This window comes from Mirounga leonina, unplaced genomic scaffold (assembly GCF_011800145.1).
Source record: "Mirounga leonina isolate KUSES-001 unplaced genomic scaffold, KU_Mleo_1.0 Mir_53, whole genome shotgun sequence".
Taxonomy (NCBI): Eukaryota; Metazoa; Chordata; class Mammalia; order Carnivora; family Phocidae; genus Mirounga; species Mirounga leonina.
This window is the reverse complement of record NW_023270807.1, coordinates 93,179,224-93,203,322: the sequence shown is the minus strand read 5'-3', so window position 1 is coordinate 93,203,322 and position 24,099 is coordinate 93,179,224. Positions and strand designations below refer to the sequence as shown.

General features: G+C 36.5%; 1 protein-coding gene across 1 annotated transcript; it reads left to right on the top strand.

Annotated features, from left to right (window-relative positions):
- The first annotated feature begins 494 nt into the window (after positions 1-494).
- Positions 495-20,249, top strand: NMBR (neuromedin B receptor). Its single transcript, XM_034990835.1, has 3 exons — positions 495-1,123; positions 14,854-15,202; positions 18,060-20,249. Exons 1-3 carry the CDS (start codon positions 666-668, stop codon positions 18,459-18,461), a joined length of 1,209 nt encoding a protein of 402 aa, XP_034846726.1. The 5' UTR covers positions 495-665; the 3' UTR covers positions 18,462-20,249.
- Positions 20,250-24,099: the final 3,850 nt, after the last annotated feature.

Here is a 24,099-nt window from a genome sequence, read left to right as displayed (position 1 = left end):
AAGGAAGAAGAATGGGGAGGGAATTCCATTCATTTGCTCCATCCTTGTCACTTTCTCTTTCCTAAATTGTTTTCCAGTGTCAGGGCCTTGCCAGCCCAGCCCCTGAATTCGGAGGTTCCCAAACTGTCTGGAGCTCCTCCCGCTCGGAGGCGGGTGAGGATGGAACTGTGTAGGGGCGCAGAGTGAGAGAGAGGACTCAGATCCCCCCCAGTTCCGCACATGCCAGCAGGAACTGCAGAAACAAGAGCAAAGCTGTGGAAAGAGCAAAGTGCCCGCCCAAGGTTTCAGCTGCGGTTCGCTGGTCAGCGGCAGGATGACCTCCTCCCCTCCCCGCGAACTGTGGGGCAGGTACTTTTATTAATTCCGGAGGGATAAATCTTTGTTCACAAAAGGACTGTTCTCCGCTAGCTACAAGGGAAAACAAAGCACTGAGGATTAGAACAAAGACGCAACTGCTTTGCCTTTTTTTTTTTTTTTTTTTTTTTTTTTTGGAGGCAGCGGGCGCCAATGTGCCCCTTCCAGAAGTGAAGCATAGGAGCGTGGACAGACTCCCTCTTTGGGACGCGGCGGTGTGACTAGCTCGCCCCAGGCAGTGCACTTGTGCCTGGGACAGGGAAATGGATTGAGCCCCAGTGTGTGTTGCACTTTTCAGGGCACCCGGGCGCATGAAAACTCCAGTGGACTCTTTTGGGAAGGAGAACATGCCCCCCAAGTCTCTTTGCAACCTCTCCCAGACCGCGGACGAGAATCCAAGCGGCTTGGTTCCCGGGGTGTCGGAGAGGGACTTCCTGCCCGCCTCGGACGGGACCAGCGCCAAGTTCGCGATCCGCTGCGCGATCCCGTCCCTCTACCTGCTCATCATCACGGTGGGCTTGCTGGGCAACATCATGCTGGTGAAGATCTTCATCACCAACAGCGCCATGAGGAGCGTCCCCAACATCTTCATCTCTAACCTAGCCGCTGGGGACTTGCTCCTGCTGCTCACCTGCGTCCCGGTGGATGCCTTGCGCTACTTCTTTGACGAGTGGATGTTCGGGAAGGTGGGCTGCAAGCTGATCCCGGTCATCCAGCTCACCTCCGTGGGGGTTTCCGTGTTCACTCTCACAGCGCTCAGCGCCGACAGGTAGGGGCGCAGGAAGTGGAGGTGTGGTCTGGAAAAGAGGTGGAAAGGCGTAGGAGTGCGGGGGCGGGGGTGGTTTGGAAAGGCTGGGGATGGGCAAGGAGAGAGGGAGAGAGGATGTATCCGGGAATTAGAGTAAAAGGAGTTAAAACGACTGAGATGTGAAGCTTGAAAATATATATAAGAAAATTATTACTTCTAAAATAACTAATATTGCCTTAGTTTGAAAGCAGTTTTAAAATTGCATATCCCAGTCTTCCTCCTCCCCTGCACATTGGAAATCTTTATTAATATTTCATAGAAAAGTTATAGAAAAATTGGGCAGCGGTGCAACTATCATGTAGAAACTTTTCTCGTGTGCCCAAATTTTAGAAGTGCACTTTCCTTATTCAGTACTTTAGTAACCTGATAGGTAAGAAAGTCTGACTTAATATTAGGGAAATATTTGATTTTGAGGTTTTTTTCAAATATGGGGAAACATTGTTTACACTTATTAACTAAATTCTGTTATCTATTTTGAGTCAAACAACTACAATAGTAAATGCTCTTCAGACAGATGACTATACATTCTTGTTTTAATACCTCAAGTCAAGTGACGCCCCCAACAGGTAGGTACCCAATTTTAGTGTCTTAAAATGGTGCTGTAAAAATACATTTTTTGACATTTAAAATACATTTTATTTCATAAATCAAGACAAATTCATATTGATTATAGTTTTCTTTAAAACAGTATCTTTTTTTTTTTAGAGAAACATTTACTTATGCTTACCAGTTTATTATAAAGAATATTATAAAGGATACCGATGAACAGCCAGATGATGAATACATAGGGCAAGGTACATGGGAAGGGGCACAGTGCCTCCATGCACATGCTCTCTCTAGGTACACCACTCACCCAACACCTCCATGTGTTCACCAGCTTGGAAGCTCTCCAAACCCCATCCTTTTGGAGTTTTATGGAGGCTTCTTTTTTTTTTTTTATGTTATGTTAATCACCATACATTACATCATTAGTTGTTTTTTTATTATTATGTTATGTTAATCACCATAAATTACAAAATTAGTTTTTGATGTAGTGTTCCATGATTCATTGTTTGCATATAACACCCAGTGCTCCATTCAATACGTGCCCTCTTTAATACCCATCACCAGGCTAACCCATCCCCCCACCGCCCTCCCCTCTAGAACCCTCATTTTGTTTCTCAGAGTCCATAGTCTCTCATGGTTCATCTCCCCCTCCGATTTTTTTGATATCAAATCTGCTTTTCACATATTTTAAACACGGGGAAGTGTCCACTGTTCTACCTTGCAGATCAGCTAAGTTCAACTATGTCATTCTCCAGGTGAAGATACTGAGGCCCAGGGAATGTTAAGTTCCCTTGGCAGAGCAGAGAGAAGAATCCAGGCCTGCTGACTCCTGGTCCAGTGCCCCTACCTCAGTCTGTTTATGATCATGCTTTCAGGCCTTTAAGCAGGAGGGATGTCTGAATGGGGGTGGGGACAAAATGTCCAATTAGGCAACTGTGCATGGAACCCTGGTCTAATTCCCTTGGGGATGGGGTATGGACGTAAGCTATTTAGACAAACAATTGGACTTGGATGATTAAGGTGGTGGTCACTCTCTTCTTCAATTTACATGTTGTTATTAATGGAAAATGAGTCCATCTAAATTTCCTGGTATTTGCAATAATACCCTTCCCTTACTCTGGCATTGAAGAGCTGTTCTTCGTTGAAGGAAAGACAGTAATCACTGGGGAGTTGAGAGCTTCTGTCCTTTTAAACCAAATATTATTGACATTTTGGTTTGTGTCATATTCTTTCTAAAACCACGTTCCTATAAAAATAGGTGACTTCGGGTAAATTATGTACCTTATCTTGCTAATATGACACCATTTCTATTACCTTTTATGAAGTTTTCTTTGACTCCTATAATTAAAATGTGACTTTTTAGTTTAGCTCCCCTTCCTTATAGGACCTATTTTAATTAGAAAGTTAAAAGAATTCTACTTAATGATTAGAATAAAACTTAATGAATAGCTATCACTACACTAGTTAAAATTACTATTGTTGTGCTTTAATTCCATGAGTAGCAAGATCCAAGGCTTGAGTTTATTTCATGCCATTTTTCTCAGCCTATTATCATGGAGACCCACAGATAAATTGGCTCTGACCAAGCTGCGAGAACATGCTATTCCTCATGTACTTACTGACTTTTTGGTTTGTTATGTGTGTCAAGTACTCTGTAAATGCAGCACAGATAACTTACTAAGGATAAAAAAAGCTGGGTTGCCTCTTCTACTTGGTCCAGATTTGCTTATTAGTGCATGTTTTGGAAACATAAATTAGGGAACTGGAATCCCTGGTGATGAAATGACCCAACATATCCCAATATTCAATTAAAATGCTTTGGAAATGTTTTGCTCTATATTGTCTACACGTCTACTTTTCTTCCAGAACATAGTAATCAACTGTTGATAAGTACTTGATCTCCTCACATTTTATTTAAGCAAATATTTTGATTTCCTGTCAATTTGATAACAAGTAGAAGACTAATCTCCCTTAGCACTGTGCTTATTTGTGTGTGAGTTTATTACCCTCACAACTCTATGAAGTAGGTATTAATATTATTACCATTTTGAAGTGAAGAAAACTAACTCTTGAAATTAAACAGCATGGTCTGAGATGGTGGGAATGGTGACCTCAGTTTGTTTTCTACTTTTATCTTGATGAATTTTTTTGTATTTTGAAAATGTACTTGTTTGCTTGCTCACATTAAATAGCGAATTATAGGCACTTGCATATTCTCTGTGGTTAAAACACATAACAGTTCTACACACACTCACACACACTCACACACACTCACACACTCACACACTCACCTATATGCTGTGATACTGAGTAGGTGGGGTCCCATAAACATACTTTGTTTATGGCTGGCATTATAGATCTCTCCTTCACTATCTATTACAGTAGCTTCATTTCCAAGTTTAGAATACAATTTCTTTGATTCTTGAAGACATTTTGGCCTCTAAAGGCCTCTAATTAGAATGCAACTAACTTTTAAGAATGAGTTCTTTTTCTTTTATAGGAAAAATTTCTCAGATTCCTAGTGCTGATCTGTAAACTTTATAATTTTGTATATTTACAAATGTAAAACTAGATATCTTATTCTTTTTTATGTGTTAATTAAAATGCATTTATAAATTAAATATTAAAAATCCATAAAAATAAAAGTGAAATTAATATTAATTTAATGTATCAGACCAAGTTGTTTTTCTGATATTAAATAGCCAATGTTGGATTGAATGTAAAAATAATTTTGCACCAAATCTGACTGAAGTGCTAAAATATGAATGGTTTCAAGCCTTTGTTTGCTAGTTAAGATAACCAGATTTAATTCCATAACTGAGTTAGTTCTATTAGGTATGAACCTTGAATTATTAACATTATTTGGATATTATACCAATGCAAACAGATACTCTCTTCAGTATAGTTATTTGTTAAAATAGTGAAATAGATCAAATGTAGGCCCTGGATCTATATTTCCTAGGCTGTCAGAAGCGTTTTTATCAGTCTCAGTCCAGTAATGGGGCGGGGGGGGGGGGGGGGGGCATGCCATAATCTCTTTGCTGGGTTTTCACCAAAACTCCTGACTGAAGCTCAGATACTGATTAACCAGCTGGCCCGGACTGCAGATGATTTCTTCTTTGGTCTGGAGCCCTGGGTAGTAGGTGAGAAGCCCTTGCTTCTCTGTGCTGACATTAGCACTTTGAGTGTATTTCTCAACTCTTCTGGAGAGTACAGACTGGCAGTACCTCCTAAGAGAATACTCCCCACTTGCCCTTTTACCAGAGTGAGGACTTTTTTATTGTCAACTTGTTCCAAAAGAATTTAAGGGAGCTTAAAAATAAAGATACAAACAACATACAATGAAATAAAAAAGGGAGGAAACCCAGGTAGAGGAAAAATAAAAGTTGAAGACTATAAGTTGACTTATACTATCACAAAATGTGAGTCACATGTTTGTCTGCAAGCATTCTATCTGCCGATGCAAAAAGGGCATTTTTTTTTTAAACAAAAGTTGCTATATTTAACTCCAATAAGTCAGATATCTTTTATTCATTGGTCTCAAATGCTTCTAGCTTTTGAGAAAACTTTATAGTTTTTGAGGATTATTCACTCACCTTGATCTGAAACTTTTGGGACACACTATAAATAAGAAGGAATGCACCAGGAATGTGGGTGCTAGTCCTGCCTTTGTTAGGGTCAGATGTTCTAGTTGGAGAAGATGATAAAATAATGCAAAACACATGCTCTTAAGGTGGTTATTTTCTTCATTTGCAAATTAAGAATGATGTCTTCAACTGTAGAGCTGAGGGACTATAGCCAGGATCCTATTATTTCCCTACCTGGGTATTGAATGGAGAAAGACCAAAAGAGGAGAAGGGACATTAGTATTGGTAAGGCAGCTGGATGGTGAGTTCTGTCTCTGGGGCTCTACCTATCACTCTACTCCATGTTGCAACATCTCAGACAAGTCTTTCAGTTAATAATTTATGCTGATCTATTTGGCCCACTTCTTAGTGGAAACAAAGACACTCTAAGATGTATCTGTCAGTCTTCTGCCTGTGGTGCTACATTTAAATAGGGTCCATCTGCTCTGGTTGAGCCAGGAGGTGAGACAGTGAAGTTCAACAACACCTTCCTTATTGTTAGTTGTCCCAGCAGTACAGTTCTGTGTGTGTTTCAGGAATGAAAATAACAATTTACTTTTGTTCTGCCAGTTGCTGATTCCTCAGGAGGGTTGACCAGTCTCCAAGGTCTTTTAAAATTTTTAATTGCATTTTTATTTTCTCATTCTCAACAAGTTCTTTTTTAAAAGAAAATTAAAACTTGAGTATAGTTGATATACAATGTTATATTAGTTTCAGGTGTGTAATGTAGTGAGTCAACTTCTCTATATATTATTCTATTGCTCACCACAAGTGTAGCTACCATCTGTCACAATGCAACGTTATTACAATAACATTGATTATATTCCCTCACCCTCTCCCTCTTGTGGTTGTATGTTGTTTGTATCTTTATTTTTAAGCTCCCTTAAATTTTTTTGGGACAAGTTGACAATAAAAAAGTCCTCACTCTGGTAAAAGGGCAAGTGGGGAGTATTCTCTGTTCCTTTGATTCTCGTGACATTCATTGCATAACTGGAAACCCATATCTCCCACTCTCCTTCACCCATTTTGCTCATCCCCTCACCTCCCTTCCCTCTGGCAACTATTAGCTCATTCTCTGTATTTGTGGATCTGATTCTGCTTTTTGATTTTTTTATTCATTTGTTTTGTTTTTCAGGATCCACACATGAAAGAAATCATATGGTATTTGTCTTTCTCAATCTGACTTATTTCTCTTAGCATGATACCCTCTATGTCCATCCATGTTGTCACAAATGACATGATCTCATCCTTTATTGTGGTTGTATAATATTCCATTCAATAAGTTCATACTTAAAGTTTTTTAGTTAGTCCTGACTTGTTTATTTATTGTATTTCTGGAAAAGTTGATGTTGATATGAGGTGTATATGATTCTCTTCTGGAAGCAGTTGATTGAATATTCAGTACAAGATAGTTATATGCTATATTTGTGTATTTACTTGCCATTATTATCTTTACTTTTGAATCAATATATAGGTTTTAGATAATATTTATGTAGCCAGTAGATTATTTTAAGTCCACCCACATTCCAAATATACTGACAACTGGTAACTGGAAAGTTCATTTGTTTATTTTCTATACAAAAAGATACATGTCTTCATTACATTTCCTTTTTTTAAATTGTTTTTGTTCCTGTATTCTTATTTGTTTTTGTTTGATCAATGTTATTTTCAGTTTCAGTCCAGGCTCCAAGTGATGAACCAACTTAATATTGCTAGGTTCAAACTTAATGAGCTATCTCTTAACTTATTGTTTTAATTATTGATACAAAATACTCATTGTTATTAGGTTAATAGCCTGTCTTTGTGAACACCACTGATTTATTGAGGTTCTAGGCAGTATTTTCTATTTCTAGTTACTCATGGAACTTCAAGGGGAACAAGAATAAATGCTAACCATTTATTTATCCCTAGCCCTTCCCTTGATTCTTCTATTTGCCATTAGGTTTTGATTTTTGTCTTCTGCAGATTTTCATTAAGAATATTCTTTCAGGGCACCTGGGTGGCTCAGACAGTTAAGCGTCTGCTTTCGACTCAGGTCATGATCCCAGGGTCCTGGGATCGAGTCCCATATCAGGCTCCCTGCTCCGTGGGGAGCCTGCTTCTCCCTCTGCCTCTGCCTCTCTCATGAATAAATAAATAATAAATAAATAAATGAGAGGTGCAGCTCTCTCATGAATAAATAAATAAAATCTTTTTTTTTTTAAAAGAATATTCTTTCAACTTTCAGTGTAGGCCTTCTTTACTTTTATTGTTTGTGGAAGTTTGGGGGGAATATTTTGAAAATGAAAATTTTAATAATTGTGATTTAATTTAAATTAATTTTGGGGAGAGAATCACATTTTGGGGGGGAGAAAATCACTTTATTCCAATTAATTCACAAATGAGAACATCACAAAAGGTGATTTAAGGAGGCACACAAACATCTGCCCAACCCCAAATTCAAACCATCTCAATGAACTTCTATACAGTGAGAACAACATTTTTCATTCCAATTCCAAAGAAAGCTGTATTTAGTGATGAAGGAGAAGCTTAACTGGTGGTTTTACACCTTATAGATTCACCTTCAATTATATTTTTATGCTAAATCAACTTGGTTATGAGAGATGATTTTCCATATCTTCAATTTGAACTTCTTGATTAGCCTAATCCATTTGCAAATCTGCACTGTTTCAGCACCTCGCTGAAACCTTCACAAAGCTTCAGGTCACCCTGGTTCTGGGCACACTCCAGAAACTGTTTCATCTCGGAGTGGCCTGGGCCAACTGCTGCTGCTGCTGGTGTGCTGGCCGGGTTCCCTGAGGCTCCTGGTAAGTGATGTCAGGCCTTGAAGGCTCAGCATTGCCTCCTCCACTGAAGCCCCCAGTGATGGCATGACCTCTGGTGTGCCCGACAGCAGAGCCCACAGCCACGCCAGCTGCAGTGGTTGCCATCTGGGCCATTGAGACCTGGCTGCCGGGTTGCCATCTGGGCCATTGAGACCTGGCTGCCGAGCCGACAGCAGCTGGTGGGGCCACTGCTGGAGGCTGAGCTGCCGGCGCTGGTCTAGGGGCCGCTCTCATCCGAGGTGCCCGGCTGGCCGGAGGGGCCATGCGGGAGGTGCGGCTCCGGCTTCCACGCGGCACCGCGACTTGCAGAGCAGCTCGGCGTCTACAAGTCCGAGATCGAGGGAATCACATCTTAAGAGACAACCAAGCATTAGATTATGAGAGCATGACCTGGAGGTGACTGTAGGTATTTACATTGATTTGATGAAAATGCAGTTTTTAGAGATGACTTAAAAAATATGAAATGGGGCACCTGGGTGGCTCAGATGGTTAAGCGTCTGCCTTTGGCTCAGGTCATGATCCCAGGGTCCTGGGATCGAGCCCCACATTGTTGGGCTCCCTGCTCAGTAGGGAGTCTGCTTCTCCCTCACCCTCTCCCTCTGCTGCTCCACCTGCTTGTGCTCTCTCTCTCTGTTAAACAAACAAACAAACAAACAAACAAATAAATAAATAAATAAAATCTTTAAAAAAATATGAAGTATTACTTGCTAGTAGTATTGAGTATGGGAGTAACTGAGCCTCCATACTACTAGCAAGTAATACTCCCATAAAATGATCATTAAATTGAGAAAATGTGATTACAGACATACGTCAAGTCTTTCCATTTAAAAATACCACTGACTTTTAAAGGACAAGGAGATCGAATGTCTAAAAATGAGTAGAACAGATAAAGCATTTAATTTTTCAGTTGCATCTTCCGTGATGTGCCATAAACTGAAAAAATATAGCCTGAAGTCACAAGATAGTCTTGTGTGAATCCCCAATCATCTGCATACTGGCAGTCATTTCAACATCATTTAATCCTTTAATCTCAATGAGATTTTCTGTAAAATGGGTACTTTAATTAATTTTACTGCACAGGATTATTTTATCAAATGACATAATTAATGTGAAAGCATTTTTAAACAGTATGTAGCTGTGTAACTACTTATACTATGCCAGCTGTGTGTCAGGATGACAAATAACCCATTAATTCAAACCAATATTTATTCACATATGCAGATAATTATTAGATAATAGACATTAAAGTGGAGAACAAAATGAGCCTATTGTAAAATTAATGAAAATGAGCTCTTTACCTTCTATAGGCCTTCTCCAATTCCTTTAATCATAGACTGGCTAGTTCCAACCTGTTGCCTTCACCAACACGGTTTGTCATTGTCTTCTCCTCCTCATGACACTTTCATATGTCATTTAAATCATACACTTTAATGGGTTAAGAACAAAGTAATTTGGTGGGGGGAGTATAAAAAACAAATGGAATTGCTGAGCCCTCTGTAATTGAATCCTGTATTTCTCATTCTTTCCAAAGTAACATCCCACTTATTACATTATTTTAAAAAGATTATTGTTTTAGACATTCTGTTCTATGGTCTTGAATAGATATTTTTAAATAATAAATTTATTAATTTTATTCACAAAAAGTTTTACTGCTACAAGCTATAAATACATTTAGAACATGATGTGGTGAGCACTGGCTGTTATATGCAACTAAAGAATCATTGAACATTATATCAAAAACTAATGATGTACTATAAGTTGGCTAATTGAATTAAAATAATAAAACATGATGTGGGGCACCTGGGTGGTTCAGTTGGTTAAGTGGCTGACTCTTGATTTTGGCTGAGGTCATGATCTCAGCGTCGTGGGACGGAGCCCTGCATCAGGCTCCATGCTCAGCAGGGAGTCTGCTTGAGTATTCTCTCTCTCCCTTTCCCTCTGCCCTTCCCCCTGCTTGTGTACACTCTCCTCTCTCTCAAATAAATAAACAAATCTTAAAAAAAAAAAAAAAAAACATGATGTGACATATTGTAAAGGGCAGGCATCTAATTCTTAACACTGAACTTTCGCTGGATTCCAGATACTCTCCGCTGATGAATGTGTGTCCTTTGCACCAGACAAGTTCACAGGGGTCTTGTGGAAAGATGCACACTGCCACAGTCAATCTTCTTGAAAGGTGGTTTCTAAACCTGGCTTATATTCAGAATCATTTGAAAATCTTAGTAAAATGCAGAACCTCATATTTTTACCTCCTAGAGACTCTGTGCCAGTAAGTCTGGGGAAAAATCTAATACTTTATCTGTTTTCAGTTCCAGGTGATTCTGAATATTGATAAAGCTTGGGCATCACTGGACTAGACTGTATCTCCATCTCTAACGTCCATTCTCCCCTTAACCTACTATCCAACGACCACCCCACTCTACCAAAACTGCTTTTAATAAGTGATCTCCTTGCTGCTCAGGCCACATTTCCTTATTAGTTCAACAAATGTTTATTGAGAAATGACTATGGGTCAGGCATTGTGTTATTCACTTTAGATACAACAGTAAGCAAAAGGAGGTTTCTGTTTTTGTTTTTACAGAGTATTTGACACAGAGGGTCTATACATCTTTTTGAAATTTTCTCTTTCTCTTGCTTCCACAATACCTTTCTCTCCTTTGTCAGATTGTTCACATTTAAACTCTTTGTTGTCCTCTGATAAATGAAACTATGATGAGAAAAAGAAAGAAACTATAGATAATGTAGCTAGTAGGTTTATAGAAATGTGTAGTTGGAGATTTTGAGATACTGAGATGACTTTATATAAGCTAAAATGATCTAATTTTCATTATATATTTTGTAATATGATTATATTCCATTATCCCTTTACATTAAATTTAGACCAGATATGATAAGGCAAGATTCAAAACAGAAATTAATGAAGAAGCATACTATTTATTAATATTTAATACATAAATGGTAATTATGTTTTCTTTAATCCCTTTTGATTGATTATTTTCTAGTTTTCCATTAGGGATACCTTTCTGAGACTATCTGAATGAAAAAAACATAACTTTTCACACATATCTGTTATGCTACTAAATTTAATGAGATAGTTTACATACTGAGGGACTGTTTCATTCCTACATTTTTATAAATATTTGAAGGAAAGATGATTAAACATGTCCATACTAATTTGCACTGTATTGCTTGACTTTTTATCCTTTCAAAGATGCACATGAAACATCAATGTAAAACTTATTCTCTGGCAATTATGTGATGTTTAAGTACTAATAATGACACTTAAGTAATCTATTGATGTAAACTGTGATTTCTGGCTTTATAGAATTGTCAGTACTCCCCTTTCCATTACATGTATGTCATTTAGGGAAAGATCCAAAGTCTATTTCCCTTCCTTACAAGACATGACCAGGAATCGTCCCTGTTGGAAAGGCCTTCTGTACCCATATCTTACATTCCTACTAGGTTTCTTGCTTCTCCTAAAACAAGAATTCTAGATCTGTTGCTAGCTCTACTATGGCAATCTTGTCAGAATGAAAGAGTTATAACCTTCATTCCTCTTCGCAGTTTCCCTAACATGCTTTATGTTTATGTGGTTAGATATGCGGTGGGAATAAGGGGTGGGGAGTGATATTTGTTTTCCTCCCCCCCCCCTTTTTTGAAGACTTTATTTATTTATTTGAGAGAGAGAGAGAGAGCATGAGTCAGGGGTAGAGGCAGAGGGAAAGGGAGAAGCAGACTCCCCGCTGAGCAGGGAGCCTGATGCTAGGCTTGTTTCCAGGACCCTGAGATCATGACCTGACCCCAGGACCCTGAGATCATGATCTGAGCCAAAGGCAGATGCTTAACTGATTGAGCCACCAAGGAGCCCCTGCTTTCCTTCTTTTTAAATCCACAAAAGAAAGTTCAGAATATTCTTTGAGTTTTCTAAAATCTAACAAGGAAAGCTAGTTATTTGATCAATTTTTAGTAATCATCACCCCCAAAATTTCTCTGGTCATTTCTCATCTCCTCCATGTACAAAAGAATTTACCATTAGCTTTTTGTACTTTGATCTTAAATATGAGTTGGCAGGTAGTAGATATCTAACTTTTGAGGAGAAATTCTAGCATAAAGAAACCAAACAAATAAAACTCTTTGAATGTATTAGTTTGTTTTTTGTTTGTTCAATATCTGCTTTAATTATGTTTCCATGAATTCCAAGAATAACAGCTTGCAATTAATGTTAAAAGAAAACAAAGAGGGACATCTTAACATGTAAAAAGAAAAAAATGGATTCACAGTGAAAATAATGTATATTGGTACTAAAATATAGTTACTGTACTTTGTGAAGGGAATGGTTTTCTTCTAACAGTTATTCAATACTTGGATTTTAATATGAGAAAAAAAATTTTTGCTTGAAACTTTGGAGAAGCTGTGCTACTATTATTGTTAGCCATATTGAAACTATACTAGAAAGAGAAGTAAACAAAATTTTCTGAATTAGTTCCATAGATATGTAATAAGAACATGTATTTATAAGAATAGGATGCTATGTAAAAGAGTGACTTGAAAACTAGAAAGAACTTCTAGAAATTAAAAATATGATAGCAGAAATTTAAAAAATCAAAAGAAAGAATGGAAGCTAAAGCTAATAAAGTATCTTAGAAAGTAAAACCAAAAAGAAGGTGGAGATGAGCTTGATAAAGTAAAAGACTAAGAAAGAGGAATTGAGATTCAAGCACTGGGATTCCAGTTATTCAACAAGGTGGTAGAAGAACATTTTTTAAAAAAGTAAATTCAGGAACATGGAAAATTATGCAAACAAAACAATGATCAAGTAGCAACTCTAGATAAATCAGAGACATGTTTAAGAAAGACAACATAACATATTACTTAATCCTACAGTGGGAGATACTTGTTTACTCATAATAACAGTATAGGGACTATTTTATAAACATTGAATATAGCGTACTAAATCAGGAAGTTGGTAATGGGGGGAATAGAGGTGATATAAGAGAGAAAATCTTCACCTTTAATAACAGGAGTCGAGAGCAAATGTCGATAATATTTACTTCAAGAGACATTTCTTAGACATATGGAGGTAATGACGTGAAATTGGTTCAACCCAGGAGCAGGACCTGAAATGAAATCAGGGGCTTCTATTGTTCTTTATAGGCTCATAGTGCTCTCTGATTAAAACAAAAACAAAAACAAAACAAAAAAGAAACAGAAAAAAACAGTTCATTCTAGTTACCGATTGTAATGCTTCTTTTAGTTTCTTAAGAACATGCAATTAAGCAGAATGGGGAAGGAACACATGTATACTGTGTTCTGCCATGTGCAAAGTCTGGGTAAAATAAATGCATTACGCATGCTTCTTTATTTACTTTGGTGTCAAGGCCCTTTGCTGTTGTTCTACTTTAAAATTTATATGTTTCTTGTTATACATGGGAAGACTCTCTAGATAAAAATATGGACTTTTTCTTATTGAGGTCCTGGGAAGGACACTTGATGCAAATCAGGAAGGAGAAAGCGAGGCTCCCCTCAGGCTGGGAGCTGTTCCTCTCCTGTGGGCAATGGGAAACAGCTTTATAGAACCTCAGAATGTCTTACCTGCTTGTTATGGTGCTTGAAATATTCTGAATTTTTTAGAACACCAGACTAAATCAAATGTAAATATGGAGAAGGTACAGAGTCATGGTATGGTTAATATCTGCTAATCGGCAGGCACAGTAATAGGTGTTCTCTCCATTTTTTTATAATCAAAAAACTTTGAGAGAAATGTTTTTATCCCCACCTTACAGATGAAGAAGACCTTAAGTGATTTTCCAAAGGATATCAGAGATGAGACAATGGTTCAGATTTGTTTGACTAAAATCAGTTTTTACTGTCTCGTGTTAACCTTCTAGGTATATTGTAAGCTGAAATACTTTTAGAAAAATATAAAAATTTGGTGTTCATATATAATTTTGGTTTGTTTGCATTATTATTACCCTAAAGTGTGTGATTGAGTTAGCTGTTTGGATTGTTTAAGCCCTGTGTCCTGGAGTGTGGTTCCTTTTACCATTATGATGGTTTTATATAGGAAGAGAGGATTTCATGAGGTCTCAACATGAAATAAATTTGAGCTGCAAAGACAGAATGTCATTTCATCTTCAGTTCTTTCAGTTCTTATGATTGAATTACCTCAGAAATCCCAGTCTCGATTAATCTTTTTTCCTAATGTCCTCAGGAAAAAAGTAGGAGACTCAGGCTCAAAAGCTGAAGAAGGGTATCAAGACAGAACTTAGTAACATTATTTTGTAGACATCTTATATTTTAGAGTTATTGTATATTAGAGCAATTTCAGTATTGAGAGCCTTTTTTGAAAATGTAATGATTTAAATAAAAATATTCAATAAATGATACTTTTTGTATTACTGATTTAGAATAAGACTTGTGAAAGAGGTAAGCAAATGAATGCAATTTGGGGAATGACAGTTTAAAATCTTTCCCTTTCTCTTCCTGTCTGCTGTGCTAGTAAGCAGTGGAATGACTTGTAGACAGACAGACATCGGAGATATGAAATATTCCATACACTACAAAACAGCTAGGGAATAATGGAGTATTAGCAAGTAGGATCTCCTTCTTCCCTCCCTTCCTTCCTCTCTCTTTCTCCCTCCCTTTACATTTTCCTTCTAAGAGAGTAATGTGAGGCGTGTTGTCTTTCCAGGTACAGAGCCATTGTCAACCCCATGGACATCCAAACGTCCAGGGCGGTGGGGTGGACCTGTGTGAAGGCGGTGGGGATCTGGGTGATCTCCGTGCTGCTGGCGGTCCCAGAAGCCGTGTTTTCGGAAGTGACAAGCATTGATAGCTTGGAAAATGCCACCTTCACGGCGTGCATACCCTACCCTCAGACGGACGAATTACACCCAAAGATTCATTCGGTGCTCATCTTCTTGGTCTATTTCCTCATACCACTTGCTATTATTAGCGTTTATTATTATCATATTGCAAAGACCTTAATTAAAAGTGCACATAATCTTCCTGGAGAATACAATGAACATGCTAAAAAACAGGTAAGCTTGGTAGGGGTGTGTGTGTGTGTGTTCGGGGTGTGTGGGTCAGAGGCAGTAACTGCTATTTTCTGTTCTATTTCGTGGGTTCTCAATGCCGTGAAAGATTAAACAGAGTCCCAGGGCACCGGGATTTGCATTAGCCTGAACTAGAAGGGATGTTGTGCCGGGAGGAGGAGGGGAGGCATCTCCAATATGTGGCCATGTTATATATAGCTCTGTAGAGATCCACTGAAGTCCAGCTTCTCTGCCATCTGGGCCAGAGCTATTAAAATTCAAAGTCTTTGAAGGTTTTTCTTTACCTTCAAATGTTCATGCAAAAAAATGACATAATAAACCAGAAAATTATCACATTTCAAGTATAAATTTATTTAATTATTGTCTCTTCTCCCATTAACCCATTAGGGATGACAGAAAGTCTTGGACAAGGATTCATCAGGAAAGGACTGTAGGACATGGTCTGGGAACTGGGGATGCCATTTGGGTAGGATGCCAGAATGGGGCTCTGGGAACAGAGGGCAGAGAACAAGGGTGAGAGTGATTAAGAGGTCATACCTTCTTTAACTCAACTTTATAGCTTGTCCTATAAAAATCATATACTAATTTAAAATTACAAATGCACCTTACATAGTCTTTCTTCCTTAAGGAATATACAGAGATACTAACTTAAGGTAAAACAAATTGTGTTAATCCACAAATAGATGGAAATACTGTCTAGTGGGACAGAGTTTCAAGTTGTGCTTTTGTGGACTCTTCGGGAGGAACTTCTTCCAAAGGGTTCTATAGGTACAAGGAGGTTTGGTTGGCTCTTCACCAATTTAAAGGCAAGTTGAATGACAGATCATTAAAATTTGCTGGGTTGTAGAAGGAGGCACAGGCTGGGGTGTTGCACACTTCAACAACAACAGAATCTCGAAAGAGTTCTTGCATGGAAAGTAACCTCTACTTATTAATGACGATCAACATCAGAGATCCACATCTTCTTTAAGAGCTAAAAAATCAATCAGTCACTAAAGTAATTGTAGATAAGTTAACAGATTTATTATCTAAATATCTAGCATCATTGCAACAAAAAAATTCAGGTCATGGGCTCAATGCACTTTTTCCTTTGCCTTGTGATCCAATTTGTATCTCAATTTGGGTATTTGAGTTTTTGCTTTGGTTTCTAAAATTGAGTTCCTCTTACCCTCCCACCTCCACTTTTATTTTTTAAAGTGGCCTTAGTTCTGCCTTGTTTTTGTGAATTTCTCTATTGGGACTTATAAACTCTGGCTGGGTAACTAGGCTTGATATCAGTAAGAAGTACTCTCAATGCCAACAGCCTGCCTGTGCATTTGAGTCTCCAAGTATAGGTGGCCCTAAAATCCTTGCACCCATGTTCCACCTGTAGGGTGGACACTGCTTCATAATAAATTTCACGTTGAGCCCCTTAATATTGCCAGGTTGCTTAACTCATGCCACCAGGATACATCTGGGGTACCACATTTTGCTTTCCTTCTCTTTACTGCACCTTTATTTGCTTCCCCCATCACCACTCACTACACTTTTCTTTGGAATATTCTAATTCACTATCAATAGTTTTAGCTCAGAAAATATCATTTTGCCTACTATCAATATCCTTTGATAAATTAAGTTTTCACATTCATGTTGCCTTATTTAAATATTTGAGCAAGTAAGACATATAAGAGCTAAACCTTGAACTCTAGATGTTAGAAAATGATTTTTAGATTAAAAAGATTTATTTCCAATATTTGAATTTTATCTATCACATTCCTGAAGACTTTCTTATAAAACAGTGAACACAGTATGTAAAGTTTTTGAAAAGAAAGAAAATATCTTTTTATTTTTAAAGGTAATCTAATATAGTAATACTTATAAGAATAATAGTTACATCAGAAGATTGTGATTTATGTGAGTCAGAAGTTTAAATCTCAAGGTGTTTTGTGTGTGTGTGTGGAATAAGGATTTAAAAAGTCATGCTCTAGGGCACCTGGGTGGCTCAGTCGTTAAGCGTCTGCCTTTGGCTCAGGTCATGATCCCAGGGTCCTGGGATCGAGTCCCACATCGGGCTCCCTGTTCGGCGGGAGGCCTGCTTCTCCCTCTCCCACTCCCCCTGCTTGTGTTCCTTCTCTCGCTCTCTCTCTCTCTGTCAAATAAATAAATAAAATCTTTAAAAAAATAAAAATAAAAAAAAAAGTCATGCTCTATTTCAATTACCCTGATTAAAAAAATCTAATCTTAAGTATATTGTGTGGTTCATTAATTCAATGGATTTAATACAAACAAATGATTTATATTTGAAGTGTACACAGTAAGACTGTAAGCAACAGGAAAGTAGTTAAAAATAAGAGAGAATTTTTATAGGTCACGGTTTTAAATGAAGACGTAGCCGGGCGCCTGGGTGGCTCAGTTGGTTAAGCGACTGCCTTCGGCTCAGGTCATGATCCTGGAGTCCCGGGATCGAGTCCTGCATCAGGCTCCCTGCTTGGCAGGGAGTCTGCTTCTCCCTCTGACCCTCCTCCCTCTCATGCTCTCTGTCTCTCATTCTCTCTGTCTCAAATAAATAAATAAATAAAATCTTTAAAAAAAATTATTTTTAAAAAAAGACATAGCCATTTATTAATAATTTATCATCTAGTCTCATAGAGGCTGTCAAATATTTTTAGATGAAAGGGTATAAGACCAAAACAGGCTTTGTTAAATTGTTGAAATTATCACTTTGTTGAGGAAAATAATTTTTGTATTTTTGGATGCATTTGCATGCCATGGTAAGTTTTTACTCTTTTTGCACCATGATGTTTTGTATGCAGATGGTTCCATTTTCATTTTAACCAATGGGACTGTTTCCTTGTATTTGCAGATGGAGACACGGAAGCGCCTGGCTAAAATTGTGCTGGTCTTTGTAGGCTGCTTTGTCTTCTGTTGGTTTCCAAATCACATTCTCTACATGTATAGGTCTTTCAATTATAATGAGATTGACCCATCTCTAGGCCACATGATTGTCACCTTAGTTGCCCGTGTTCTGAGCTTTTGTAATTCTTGTGTCAATCCATTTGCTCTTTATCTACTCAGTGAAAGCTTCAGGAGACATTTCAATAGCCAGCTCTGCTGTGGGAGGAAGTCCTATCAAGAGAGATCAACCAGCTACTTTCCCAGCTCTTCTGCAGTGCGTATGACATCTCTGAAAAGCAATGCTAAGAACATGATGACCAATTCAGTTTTACTAAATGGGCACAGCATGAAGCAGGAAATGGCATTGTGATTTGAGCGATTCAACTCACTACCTGGAAAGAACTTACCTTTCTATCTCTATTGAGCAGAGCAGAAACAATTTCCTCATTCTTACTATTGCTCAGCTAATTCATGAGGTGATTTCATGATTGACTCAGAAAAGGCAAGACAAACACAGCTAGCATTCTTCTCTGAGCAGGACTTTAAATTACATTGAAAAATATATATCTCACATTAAAAGTCATCCAAGATGCAATTCTACATATGTATAAATTAATATTGCTTCAGGATTTAAGCTGTTGTTAGAGCCAACACTAGTGTATTTATCTTAAATTTGTTTCATCTTGAAGCATGAAATGAATTCCTAAATTGACTTGATGATTCAGTGAGGGTAATATTCAAACTCCTATTATTTGAAATACAAGTCATATTTTCCTGGTGAATTTTATTCATAACCAGAGCATGTATTTATCTCCTTTGTTTAAATAAAATAGAAAATTCAAAAGGTAGAGCTTAATCACAAGTCCATATTTATTTATTGTGATTCTTTGTGTGATTAATCATAATTTATAGAGACAGCTTATGTCTGTAACTTTTAGGTGTGTGATTAAAAGGTATGATGACATTTGATTATGAATAGTAAAATAGATATCATATGAATATGATTGATTTTACATTAGTTATCATATGTCCCCAAACTATGACTTAGAAAATGGCATGGCCATTTTTGTATACATTGCTAAATCCCTGGATATTTAGATGTTTCTCTATAGATACGATAATTAGTATAATTCTGGTGAATTCAATCATTTACTCATCCTCTCTTGCAACAGCCATCTCACATCATTTAAGCAAGTTTACTCTGTGTAGTACCACAGTTTTTTCTGAATAAGTATTTTAGATATTTCACCAAAATGCAAACATGGCCTTGATTAAATTCTAAAAGCTACCCTTCTTAAATTTGTATCAGTAAGTCTAACATTTGAATTAATATATTTCATACTATTTCTCTTTCCAAATTTGCTAAATGGAAAATTCTATTAATATACTAAGCTCTTTCTTAAACACCCCTAAGCCATACTCTTTAAGATATGAAATATTCAATCGTATGTAGCAATGGGAAAAATAAACACAAGCAAACTGCCTATCGTGGTTGATAATAATAATGGTAGTGAACATTAATCAAGCGTTTTCCCTGTTCTAGTCATAATCCTAAAGCTTTATCTTTTTTATTTATCTAATTTAATACTCAGTATAAACCCTAACATGAAAAAGAGAAAGATCAATTTTTGGTAGGCCATGAAGTTACACAATTTGAGGAATATCTCTATTAAAAATACACAATTTTGCAAATTTTACATAATTATACCCCATCACATAAACACATTGCCAGGGCACTGAACTTAGGCTTTATTCACTTTATGGTAAGTTCATCTCTGAAATATATCCTTTCATTATCTTTATTTTATAGATTAGAAAATTGAGATCAGAAATATTAAGAAAGTTAAAGAGGATTTACACAGCCTTGTGGGAAAGGTGAGATCTAAAACCAGATGCTTCACCATGGTGCATGCTCCCACTATTCCATCACAACTCAGTTGTAACTCTCTTCTATCTGGATTAGTTGTCCTTAACCTTTGCAAAAGTTGTTGATCTACTCATCACAAAGGTGCAAAATATTACACACAAATTTTACATGGATTCTGAGTGTCTTTAAATCTTTTAAGGCTCATCCATTAAAATCTAAAGAACCAAGGGTAATCCTTGGTCCATGCAGAATCTTTCTCTTTGCTAGTATTAAGGTGATGGTGAAAGTAAATACAAGGATATTGCAAGGTATATGCAAATATATCTTGCAAGATCCTTTTAATTTCTCATACACACACACACATATATTATGAGATATATGCTATATATGTATGAAACTATATATATACATATATATATGAGGCTAAAGGGATATACATTCATCTTAATTATAAAGTCCTGAGAATTTAAAGTTTACGAGAATAATGTTTTTATATAATCTGTTATCTGATTTGTTTTTCAGGAATGAAAAACATATTTTCAGGAAATATTTTAGAAAATTTTTTTAATTTATACTTATTTTGTTAAAAATGTTTTTCTGTAATGACACTAATGTAATAAAAATAGCACCAAACTTCAGTTATCCTCTTTTAAACAAAGACTTTTAACAGTAGCCACGTCTGATTATATAATATTATCAATATTGTCAAACTTTGGTCTGCATTTTATTTATTAAGTTTTTATTTATTGACTACATTTAAAAATTTTCTTTCTGGTTGCTATTAATACTGAAAGTCAGATTTTCTCTTAATGTTGAGCCCTGAAGTTTGGAGACTCTGTCAATACTTTGAACTCTGTTCATAAATTAAGCAGGTTGAAGATTGTGCAACTTTTTTTTTTTTAAGATTTTATTTATTTATTTTACAGAGAGATAGACAGAAGAGCACAAGCAGAGGGAGTGGCAGAGGGATAGGGAGAAGCAGGCTCTGCACTGAGCAGGGAACCCGATGCGGGACTCGATCCCAGGACCCTGAGATCATGACCTGAGCCGAAGGCAGATGCTTAACCATCTGAGCCACCCAGGCGCCCGAAGATTGTGCAACTTTTGTTTTGAATCTGGCTGCTGCCCTCCACTCCTGGGTTATAATCCTAATTCACTCACTAACTATAATGATTTCTCATTTTCAAGAAGTCCTGTGAATTGCACCATTTTTTCAAATATTTTCTTTGGGAGAGACACTTGAGAATTAATATATTAGCATATGTTCCATATACAGGATGATGAGGGCAAATATTTAATATTTACTTTTTTCATATACTTTTCAAGTCAAACAAAACTTCATGCCTAATACACACATACATACTCTCACACACATATGAGATTGAATTCATATTAAAACAGAACTCAAGGTTTGGCATTGGTTAGATTTTATATGTTTATACATGCTTCACATATTTATTTTTGAGCTTTTAATATTTATTGCCGGGCATTTGAAGACTGTTTTTAATACCAGAGAGTGAAATTAAAAGAAGTATACCCTAAATTTATCTATGAAATCAAACTACAGAAGGAAATCAAACTAATTATGCATATTAGTCAGAAGTAGACCAAAAAGCAAAACCAAATTTGTTAAAATAAACAGTGAAACAGACCTTTGAAAAGGTAGTAAGTTTCCTGATTTATATAATTCTGTCTAGTAGTATCTTATTTCAAGGTAATATTAGGAAAAAAATATGTCTAGTGTGGTAATATCTGCCATAATGGAGGCAAATTCCACTCAATTATGATTTTTCATGTAGATAAATGTCCTTTTATGTTAATCTCTTCTTTAAACCAGGTGTATTTCAAAAGAACTACAGCATGATAGGATCTTTGCAATGCTTGGGACCAGAGAATGCTCTTTTTTAATTGTCTTGTTTGTGAAATGGGTTCACAATATTGTAGGGGTAAAATTGGGCAATGCATGTAAAGTACTCACATGATTCCTGGAGTAATAATAAGCGTTCAATAAGAGTAGCTTCTATTATTATATTTAAAAGTTATCTTTCTTCATGTAGTAAAGTAACAAAATGTACTAAAAATTTGCTATGTGCCAGATCCTGTATTTTACAGGAATACCTCAAACGGCAGGCATTATTCTGATTCCCATTCTATGGGTGTGGACACTGGGGGTTAATACACTGGTAGGCAAATGGAAGAGCTTGTCAAACTCTTATCTGACTTTAAATTCATATATTCTATCTCTGGTCAGTACTGCCAAGAATCTGAATTTCAGTTAATTTATTGAAAGATAGAATGGAAGATAGAAATAAGTATGAGAACATTTTCTTCCCTGGAATGTGGAAGTTACCTGATGATGGAGGACAAAAACAAATGGGTCTTTGAGTCTATGTTTATCCATTCTAGAGTAAGAATAATAGCTTAAATTCTGGGTCACCCATATGAATACTTTTTTTTTTTTTTTAAAGAGAGAGAGAGCTCAGGGAGGAGGGGCAGAGGGAGAGAGAGAGAAAATCTTAAGCAGGTTCCACACCTAGCGCTAAGCCAGATTCACAACCCTGAGACCATGACCTGAGCCGAAATCAAGAGTCAGGTGCTTAACTGATTAAGCCACCTGGTGCCCCCATATGAATATTTTTATAAAAATAATTTCATATATAAAAATATGGGTCCATAATTTCTGCTCCCAATATTTTCCTCTATTTTGTGCATGATATATAAAAAAAGAAGAGAAATAATAAAAATTAATGGAACTTTTTTTGATCCAAAACACATATTTTATTTGACTATTTGCTTGTTAGAACATGTCTTAAATGTTTATATGATTGTATAGAGCTGTAAAACACTTAATGGATTTTAAACAAGTATAATTTTTCCCTTTACTAATATTTTATTAATGGCTTCATTGCACACACAGGAAATATTTCCACTAAATTTCTGAGAAATGAAATGTTTCAACCATTAAGCTTCTCTTAGATAGAATAAGTATATGTATTTCAACTTTAAATAAACTAGTATTTGTGCAAGTTTTCCTTAGACTTTTTCAAAGCAAGGCACGAGGTGTAAGTAAATATGGTCAGCTTTAGTGCAGAAAACTATTTCTTTTGTAAAGTTATAAAAGAGTAACAAGAGTGCTAAAGAAAGTCTGATTGTAAGTGGATCTTTAATGGTTATTGGAGGAAACATTACTTACATTCTGTGGTTATAGCATTTTACACCATTTCATTTTCTAAATTATTTTACCAAGCTCTTCCAAGAGCCCTATTTTTTCCATATGTTGTGTCTTACCAAAATTTCAAACAGGAAATGTTCTTATATACAGAGCCAAGTCTTAATCTGTGGGGGGTAATTTGTGTTTGAAGTAGTGTATAGTAAAATTTAACCAAGATTTTATTTCTGGGAACTAATTCTACTCTTGGGCAACAAACAGATAATACTTACCCTTTATTCCTAAGAGTAGAATAATAATATAAATTGAACCCAATTAGGGACCTAAAAAGTATTTTATAAAATATTTAATGGTACTTAGAACTATTTGAAATGAGAAGCCTGTCATCACTCGAGGTATTTTGGCAATTGTACATAATCAAAAATGAAAATCAAGTACTAGAATGTTCAAACTGTTGTTTTCATATGCTGCAAAAATTTAATTGCGAGCCTGAGGGTGCTTACAGCTTTTAATTTTCTGCTAAATGTTAGAAATGTATCTATTTACTTTATGTAATATTTTGCTGCATTCTTCAAACCAAAAAGTGTAAGTCCTCACCAATATGACCCATCTTTTATCATTTTGCACATTTATTAATGTGCCTGTATAAAAGAGAGTATGTAAACATGGTCCTATGAGAATGCAGAAGGAGGAGGAAAAAATCCTACATATCATTTTAAGATAACCCTATTGTCTCCATTAGACTTAGTCATTCACCTAAGTTTGTGGTTTTCAATGGGAAAAGCTTCTCCATGGAATAGCAAGAAGAGTTTGGTTAAACAACTGTGTGGTATCTTGCAGATACATAATAAAGTTCAATAGGAAATTAAGTTTAGTGTACACTTCTAACATATCTTAAAAACATAAATTTATCCAAATACCGAATTACCAAGACCAGCATTATTTCTCCCTAAGCGTTTAATTAAATAAATC